This window comes from Alligator sinensis, unplaced genomic scaffold (assembly GCF_000455745.1).
Source record: "Alligator sinensis unplaced genomic scaffold, ASM45574v1 scaffold1488_1, whole genome shotgun sequence".
Taxonomy (NCBI): domain Eukaryota; kingdom Metazoa; phylum Chordata; order Crocodylia; family Alligatoridae; genus Alligator; species Alligator sinensis.
This window is the reverse complement of record NW_005843097.1, coordinates 11,910-20,692: the sequence shown is the minus strand read 5'-3', so window position 1 is coordinate 20,692 and position 8,783 is coordinate 11,910. Positions and strand designations below refer to the sequence as shown.

The following is an 8,783-nucleotide window of genomic DNA, read 5'->3' as shown; positions in this document are numbered from 1 at the left end:
GTGGCCGCCCACGACCTGGGCGTAGGGATCGTCCTGGGGGCGCATCAGTCCATTGGCTTCAAGGGCATCTTGCTGTACGGCTCCCCCGAACAGAAGGCCAGGTACCTGCCCCGTCTGGCCACTGGTGAGTGGGGGGGATCTGGGGAGAGGCCTACAAGAGGCTTGGTGGGGGGCAGGAGGTTGAGGGCATCTAGTGGGGCTAGGTTAATTGGAGATGGCTCTACGAAGAGATGGGAGGTACTTTAGGGGCATTTAGGGGTTCTGGGGCATCTGGGGAGGGGTCTACAAGGAGCTGGGGATGTTTTGGGGGCATCTAGGGCTAGGGTATCTGGAGAAGGGTCTACCAGGGGCTTGGGGGTATCTGGAGAGAGACCTGCCAGGGATTGGGGGTATTTTGGGCCCACTTAGAGGGTCTGGGGCATCTGAGGAGGGGTCTACGAGGAGCTGGGAGTTATTTCAGGGGCATCTAGGGGGCTGGGGTATCTGGGGAGGAGTTTACCAGAGGCTTGGGTGTATTTTGGGGGCATTTGGGGGGCTGGGGTAGCCAGAGAGTGATCTACAAGTTGATTGGGTATTTTGAGGGCATCTAGGGGGTCTGGGGTGTGAAGGGCTCTACCAGGGGCTTGGGGTATCTAGAGAGGGTCTTACTGGGGGCTTGGGGGTGTGTTGGGGTTATCTAGAAGGTCTGGGGCATCTGGGGAGGGGTCTACAAGGAAATGGGGTGTTTCAGGGGCATCTAGAGGGCTGGGGTAATTGGGGAGGGGCCTACAAGAGACTTGGGGGTATTTTGGGGACATCTAGGTGGTGTGGGGGATATACAGGCGGGGTTGTGGGTACTTTGAGGGGAGCTGGGGGTATTGTGGGGGCATTTCAAGGGCATTTGAGGGAGGACTAGGGCATTTCAGGGGGGTCCCTACAGGATAGGGGGTATCAGGGATATAACCAAGTCCAGTTCCCTTTCTCCAGTTGAATACTTAGAAAACCCACCCCTTTAATATTCTCTGGCGGCCTTAAAGGGGCAGCTGGTAGAGGGATGGAGGAGGCAGAAAAAGGGACGTGTTAACCTTGTCCTGCCTGCAGGGGAGGCAGTGGCAGCCTTCTGCCTGACGGAGCCAGGCAGCGGGTCCGACGCGGCCTCCATCCGCTCGCGGGCTGTGCCCAGCCCCTGTGGGGGCTTCTACACCCTTAGCGGGGGCAAGATCTGGATCAGGTGAGGCCTAGGAGTGGATCTGGGGGAGGGGTTCCCTGTTGCAGCCCCCCGCATCTGACTTGTCCCCGCCCCAATCCACCCCCCAGCAATGGGGGCCTAGCCGAGATCTTCACGGTCTTTGCCAAGACACCAGTGACGGACACAGCCACAGGTAGTGTCACGGAGAAGATCACGGCCTTCATTGTGGAGCGTGGCTTTGGGGGTGTCACCAGGTGGGTATTAAAGGGGTGTGGAGTGTGTGGGAGGAGGGTTGTATTCAATGCAACTGTTTCAGTGTGCTATTGCTCTAAGAGAAGTGTGGAGGGAAGGTGTAAAAGGGGCATTAATGGAGTAGGTGCATTTAAAGGGGTGGTGTGGCAGGGTGATTTTAAAGGTAGAGTGTTAAAGGGGTGGTAATAGGAGCTCTATGTTAAAGGGGTAGCATTAAAGGAGCAGTGGTGGAGCTGTTGAAGGGGTGGCATTAAAGAGGCAGTATCAGGTATGAGAGGTCTTAAGTGGGCAGCATGGGAGGTCTTAAAGGGGCAGCATTAAAGAGATGGCATTAGGGATATGGAAGTTGTTAAAAGGGTGGTATTAAAGGGGTGGTGTGGGAAGCCTTAAGGCAATGGTATTCAGAAGGTATCAGGGTCAGAGGTCTTAAAGGGGAGTCATTAAAGGGGCAGCATAGGAGGTGTTAAAGGGGCAGGATCAAAGAGGCAGTATTGGTGGTGTGGTAGGTGTTTAATACCACTTTAACATGTCTTGCACTGCCCCTTTAATTCCACCCTTTAAAGAGGCAGTAGGGGGTTAAAGGGGTAGCAATAAAGGAGCAGTACAGGAGTTGTTAAAGGGGCAGTATTAAAGGAACGGTGTGGAAGGCATTAAAGGGCTTGCATTAAAGGCGCCCTGTGTGTCTTAAAGAGTTGGTATAGGGGATGTTAAGGGCATGGTATCAAGGTGGTAGTTTAGGAGGTGTTAAGGGTAGTGTGGAGAGTGTTAAAGGGGATTGTTGGAGGTTATGAAAGGAGCAGCAGCTGTTAAAGGAGCAGGAATAAAAGTGGTGTTCTGCCTGTGTTCGGGGGGGGGGGCGCTAGAGTAGTCTTAAAGGGACAGCATTCAGCAGATATCAGAGAGGCAGGTTATGAGGTGGTCTTAAGGGGTAGGGTACCTGGGTGCTGTTAATGGGGCAGTGCGAGGCAGTCTTAAAGAGCCAGTGCATCCCTCCCAGCGGTCCCCCGGAGAAGAAGATGGGCATCAAGGCATCTGACACAGCAGAGGTGCATTTTGATGGCACACGGGTCCCAGCCACCAATGTGCTGGGGGTGCCCGGTTCCGGGTTCAAGGTGGCCATGAACATCCTCAACAACGGACGATTTGGCATGGCTGCTGCCATGGCTGGCACCATGCGGGGTGTCATCACCCGTGCTGTGAGTACCCTCTCCTTGCCCCAGGGCATCCTGGGAATGGCTCTTGCTGACCTCACGTGACCATGAGATGTCCCAAGGCATCGTGATAGGTCCCATGATGTCAGGGCATTATGGGAATAAGTCTTCCTAACCTCATGTGGCCACAGGGTGCTCCAAGGCATCATGGGACAGGGCTCCATGACCCCAGGGTATCGTGCGAATGGGTCTTGCTGACCTTGTGTGGTCATGGGGTGCCCCAAAGCATCATGGGAGCAGGCTTCACCACCCCAGGGTATTATGGAAATGGGTCTTGCTGACATCATGTGGCTGCAGCTCCCCCTAAGGAATTGGGAACAGGCCCCATGACCCCAGGGCATTGTGGGAATAGCCCTTGCTCACCTACAGTGGCTGTGGATTGCACCAGGGTATTGTGGGATGGCCAGCTTGGGATTCCCCTTTACAACCCTGGATAAGAGAGCATGGTGGGGTGGGGTCCACAGGCCACCCTGAGGCATGAAGGGGTTTCCCCCTCCCCTGGCAGGTGGAGCATGCAGCCAATCGCACCCAGTTCGGGGATAAAATCCACAATTTTGGGATTATCCAGGAGAAGCTGGCGCGGATGGCCATGCTGCAGTACGTCACTGAGGTGAGCCAGTACGTGGGGGCTGTTGTGCCTGGCCGGGACCCACCCCAGAGCTGGCAACATCTCGGCCCCTGCTGGAGGATCCCTGTTATACTCAGCTGTGATCTACCTGGCTGCATTTCAGCAGCGATAGAGGTTTCTGTTATGTGAAGCCATAATCCACCCCAGAGCTGGCCGCATCTCAGCACTGGTTGAGGGGTCTTTGTTATACTCAGCCAGGACCCACCCCAGAGCTGGCTGCGTCTCAGCCCCAGGTAGAGGATCCCTGTTATACTTGGCTGTGATCCACCCTAGAGCTGGCTGCATCTCAGTGCTAGGCAAGAGGTCTGTGTTATAGTCAGCTGTGCCACACCCCAGAGCTGCCCGCATCTCAGCCCTGGCTCTTCTTTATGCAGTCCATGGCCTACATGATCAGTGCCAATATGGACCAGGGGGCCACGGATTTCCAGATTGAAGCCGCCATCAGCAAAATCTTTGCCTCTGTGAGTCCTGGGTGAGGGGTCCAGGCAGGTGCGGGGGGTGCTCTGCTGGGGAGAGGGAGGCTGACACCTCTCCCTTCCCTCCCGTAGGAGGCAGCTTGGGCCGCGACGGATGAATGCATCCAGATCATGGGGGGCATGGGGTACATGAGGGTGAGTATTTCCCCCCCGTCCTCCCTTTTTCCATAGGGTGGGGGAAGTTACCTGGGGCTCCTATCCTTAGCTTAAGGAGGGGGGCAGTTATCTCAGGGCATTGATTTAGGGAGGGCATTTTCTGCTCCCTCCTGGGGAGGGTCTTCCACCCTTGTTGCCCCTGCCCCCAACCCTGATTTGCCCCTACTCTCTTGCCCCCAGGAGGCCGGGGTGGAGCGGGTGATGCGCGACCTCCGGATCTTCCGCATCTTTGAGGGCACCAATGACATCCTGCGCCTTTTTGTGGCTCTCAATGGCTTCCAGGTGCCCCGGGATGGGGTGCAGATTCTGGAGGGGAGCCTGGGTGGGGGAGGGGGAGGAGGCAGTGAAGGACGTGGTTTAGAGCATGGGTCCTTGTTCTACCCAGCTAGGACCCACCCCAGAGTTGGCTGCATCTCAGTGAGGTCAGGGGCCCTGTTCTACTCAGCCAGGACTCACTGTAGAGCTGGTTGCATCGCAGTCTTTAGTGAGGAGTCTGTTACACTCAGTCATGCACAGCCTTAGAGCTGGTTGCATTCCAGTGCTGAGAGAGGGGATCCTTGTTATATTCAGCCATGATGCACCCCAAAGCTGGCTGCATCTCAGTGCTGGGCAACAGATCCCTGTCGCACCCAGCCATGACGCACCTGAGAGCTGGCCGCATCTCAGTGCTGGACAAGGGAAGCTTGTTATACTTGACTAGGATGTACCTGAGAACTGTTGGGCAAGGGGTCCCTGTTACACCCAACCGTGATGCACCCCAGAGCTGGCTGCATCTCAGCATTGAATCCTGTTCTACCCAGCCATGACCCATCCCAGCATCAGCTTAATTTCAGCTGTGGTCAGGGGCTTCCATTTCTCACACTCACCCTTTTTTTTTGCTGCCCCCCACCCCACAGGTGGCAGGGAACAAATTGCAGGCGCTCCAACGTGCTGTCAGCAACCCCCTGAGCAGTGCAGGGGTCCTGGCCAGCTCCATCACTGAGCGCATCCGCAGGTGTGTGTGTGGGGGGGCAATTCTGGAGGCGGGCAGGGTTAGGAGCGGTGCCCTGTAGTGTTGGGGGTGGGGGTCAAGTAGGGGTTTCTATGGGATAGAGTTAAGGTGGAAGCCATGGGGCAGCAGGGAAGGGGGAGATAGTGGGGGGGAGTGGGTGGGAGGGGGCTTTTTGGGGGGATCCCTCACCCTGTTCCCCAAATTTCTACCCCCTGCTCCCAGGAAGGCTGGCTGGGGCTCGGGCATCTCGCTGCAGCATTATGTGCACCCTAGTTTGGACGAGAGCGCTGAATTGGTGAGGGGGGAGCGCTGGGGGGGGTGCTTCTCTGTAGGGCTGGGAATATGGCAGGCTCCAGTCAATTGGGAGGTCTTGCAGAGGTTGTGGGGCTGGATCAGGGGTGTTTTGGGAGCTGGAATGGGGGGGTCTTAGAGGCTGATTTGGGGGTCTCACCCTATTCCCCCCCCACCCCCAGATGGTGCGGAGCCTGGACCTTTTTGCCGGGACAGTGGAAGAAATACTGCTGAGATATGGCAAGAAAATTGTGGGTGAGTTTTGGGGGTCCCGCATTTCTGGGGGGCATCCCCTGTCTTCTGGGAGGGGGGGCTGCCCAGCCTCCAGTATGGACTGAGACAGTTGGGGGGTGTCCTATGCCCTTGTCACTCTCCCCCCTCCCACAGTACAGGGATCTGGGCTGTTTTGGGGGGGGTCATCCATTTGGATTTGTGGGGGCTGCACTGACCCCCTCCAACTTGCCCCCCCCACCCTAGATCAGCAGTTCATGCTCTGTCTTCTGGGAGGGGGGGCTGCCCAGCCTCCAGTATGGACTGAGACAGTTGGGGGGTGTCCTATGCCCTTGTCACTCTCCCCCCTCCCACAGTACAGGGATCTGGGCTGTTTTGGGGGGGGTCATCCATTTGGATTTGTGGGGGCTGCACTGACCCCCTCCAACTTGCCCCCCCCACCCTAGATCAGCAGTTCATGCTCAAGCGTGTGGCCGACTGTGCCATCGACCTGTATGCCATGGGGGTCGTCCTCTCCAGGTACTGGGGGGGTGTCGGAGGTCCGGGGGGGCCATTGTGTTTTGGAGGTGGGGGCAGTTCTTAGGGGTGGGGGGGCAGTCGGGGGAGGAGGGATTTGGGGGTCCCAGGGGTGGGTTCTAGGGGCCATAGGTCAGGGGGCTGGAGGGGCCTCTGGGGGTTCTCGGGGCAGGGAGGAGCTGTGAGGATCCCAGGTGATCCCTGGGGTGGGGCTAGGGGAGCTATGGGGGTCATAGGTCAGACAGGGAGCTCTGTGGCGGTCCCAAGTAAGGGCTGCGGGGTTCCCAGCTGGGGGGCACTGTGGGGGTCATAGGTCAGGGTAGGGGGCTCTGCGGAGGTCCCACGTGAGGGCTGGGGGGGGTTCCCAGGTGGGATGGGGGCGCATAGGGACCCCCTCAATGTCTCTCCTGTCTCCCAGGGCGTCACGGGCGTTGGCGGAGGGGCAGCCCACGGCCCAGCATGAGAAGCTGCTGTGTGACACATGGTGCCAGGAGGTGAGGCGGGCCCGGGGCATCATGGGTATGGGGTGCCTGGCAGCCATGTTGACGAGCAAAGCCGTGGGCAGGGGGGTAGGCAGCCATTTCGGGGGCGTCTCAAGCCTGTGGAGGGCACTGGCAGCCATCTTGGGGCCCCCATGGCTGTGCGGGGAGCGACTGCTCAGCAGCCATTGTGGGTGGAGCGGTTTTCAGCCTGGCGGTCATCTTGGGGCCCTACTGCCCCCAACCCATCTCACTCCCGTCTCTCGCCCCTGCAGGCCAGCAAGCGCCTTATGGCCACGCTGCCCAAGCTGGACGCCGATGGGACCTTCCGCGACCTGCGGGGCATCTCCCGGGCCCTGGTGGAGGCCGGGGGTGTTGTTTGCCCCAACCCCCTTGGCTTCTGATGCCCCCACCCCAATACATGCCCCCAGGGAGGGGCAAAGACTCATGGGAGGTCCTGTCCATGATGGTACCCCTCTGGGGTAGCAGACTTTGCTGTGCAATCACCAGTCAGGCCTTAAATTTGCCTCTTGAGGGGCAGTTTCAGGGTCCACCCCTTAAAGGGGCAGTTTCAGGGCTTCTCTCTGGAGGGTAAAATGTCTGTTTTGAGGGTTCCCCCCCTTTAAAGAGGTAGTGTCTGGGCATCTATCTGGAGGATGAAATGTCTGCTTCAAGGCCACCCACACCCCTTAAAGGGGAGGTGTCCCACTTTGTTATCTAGAAGGCGAAATGTCTGCTTCAAGGCTTTTTTCCTTTTAAAGGGGTGGTGTCTGCCCTCCCCCCAATCTGGAGGATGACATACTGCTTCAAGGTCCCCCTGCCTCTTAAAGGAGAGGTGTCCCGCTTCCTTAGCTGGAGAGTGAAATGTCCACTTTGAGCACTGCCCCACCTTAAAGGGGAGATGTCAAATCTTGTTTATCTGCAGAGTAAAATGTCTGCTTTGAGGCTCCCCCGTGTGTCTAAACGTCCCTGTCTTAAAGGGGTGGTTTCAAAGCCCCCCCAGCAGTGTTCTCTGCCCCCTCTTCTCCCCCCCAGTTTTTTTTGGGGGGGAGGCACCTCGTCCTGGGGAGAGGGGAGCAGAGACCCCCCCCATCCCTGAGTCTGCATCTTCTCCCCCTGAATCAGGGACACCCCCCCCCCAAATCTGGGGGGAAGTAGAGCCGTTCCTCATGGGTGGGGGTTGTCACTAATAAACAAGTGTTTGGACGTGAGGCCTGGTTGTGAGTGATGGGGTTGAGGGGGGGAGCTGGAGAGAGCTCAGGTGGCCAGGCCCCTGGGTGTACAGCTCCAACCATGCCAGGGACTCGTGGAGTCTGGACAGGGACCTTGCAGTGATGAGGCATGTGGCACAGGACTTGCAGAGATCACCAGGACCCCTTGCACAAGGATCACCAGGACCCCTTTGCATGTGAGCTGCTCGAGGTGCCAGGGCCTGGCAGAGACGTGGGAGGTGGAGCCGCTGGGCACGCCAGACCACGAAGGCACTGCGGCCCCTTGCACGTGGGCAGGACTTCTTGCATGCGGGCGTACCACAGGCCCTTCCAGGGCAGGGCAGGGCACGTGGATTACAAGGATGTCAGGCCCCCTCACACGGGGACTGCACCAAGCATAGGGATCACCGGGGCCCCTCACATGGGGGCACGCTGGGACCTCGTGTACAGTACTTTGCATGGTGGGGCGGGGCCAGGCCCCGCAATCCCTTAAGCCTGGCTGGACCAGAGGCGGCTTAGGGGGATTAGAGCCGTGGCTCGGCCCTGCCATGCCGGGGAGGCACCAAGGTACAGCAGAGCGGGGGTTCCTGGGGTCTTTGCGCCCCCCTGGGGGTGGTTGGGGCAATGTGGGTGGTGGGTTTGAGCTGGGAATGTGAGGGGAGGCTGTGTGTGTGTGTGTGTGTGTGTGTGTGTGTGTGTCCTAACTGGGTTACATATGTGTATCTCGGACACCTGGGGGGAGGTTGTGTGCATGTGTGGGGTGGGGAGGCATGCTGGGTAAAGTGTCCTGGACACCTAGGTTGTGTGTGTTCTAGATGCCTGGGTTGCACGTGTGTATCCAGGACACCTGGATTGTGTGTGTGACGTGTGCACAAACCTGGGTTGTGTGTGCATGTTCTGTATGCCCTAAGGGGTGTGTGGGCGTGTGTGAGAGAGACACAGACACCTGGGTTTGGTGTGCGTGTGCGCTCTGGACACCTGGGGTGGGGGGGGTGACACATGCGCGCACACACCTGTGTTGTGTGCGCATTTTTGGGGTGGGGGGAAGAGAGAAACAGACAATGAATACCTGGGCGGGTGCATGTGTGAGACGCCCAGATGCCTGGATTCCCTGGGTGTGTGTGTCTGTGAGCAGGAGACACCTGGAGCATGTGTGAGACACCTGGGTTGGGT

General features: G+C 58.4%; 1 protein-coding gene across 1 annotated transcript in view; it reads left to right on the top strand.

Annotated features, from left to right (window-relative positions):
- Positions 1–7,605, top strand: part of ACADVL (acyl-CoA dehydrogenase very long chain) — a 10,984-nt gene extending 3,379 nt beyond the window's left edge. The window contains 14 exon segments of the mRNA XM_014526638.2: positions 1–124; positions 1,081–1,210; positions 1,297–1,422; positions 2,418–2,616; positions 3,137–3,241; positions 3,634–3,720; positions 3,808–3,870; positions 4,072–4,173; positions 4,788–4,885; positions 5,105–5,177; positions 5,356–5,428; positions 5,851–5,923; positions 6,339–6,414; positions 6,675–7,605. The exon segment at positions 1–124 is cut by the window's left edge and continues 37 nt beyond it. Coding sequence (XP_014382124.1) covers positions 1–124; positions 1,081–1,210; positions 1,297–1,422; positions 2,418–2,616; positions 3,137–3,241; positions 3,634–3,720; positions 3,808–3,870; positions 4,072–4,173; positions 4,788–4,885; positions 5,105–5,177; positions 5,356–5,428; positions 5,851–5,923; positions 6,339–6,414; positions 6,675–6,803 — 1,458 coding nt within the window. The 3' untranslated portion in view covers positions 6,804–7,605.
- The last annotated feature ends 1,178 nt before the right edge of the window (positions 7,606–8,783 follow it).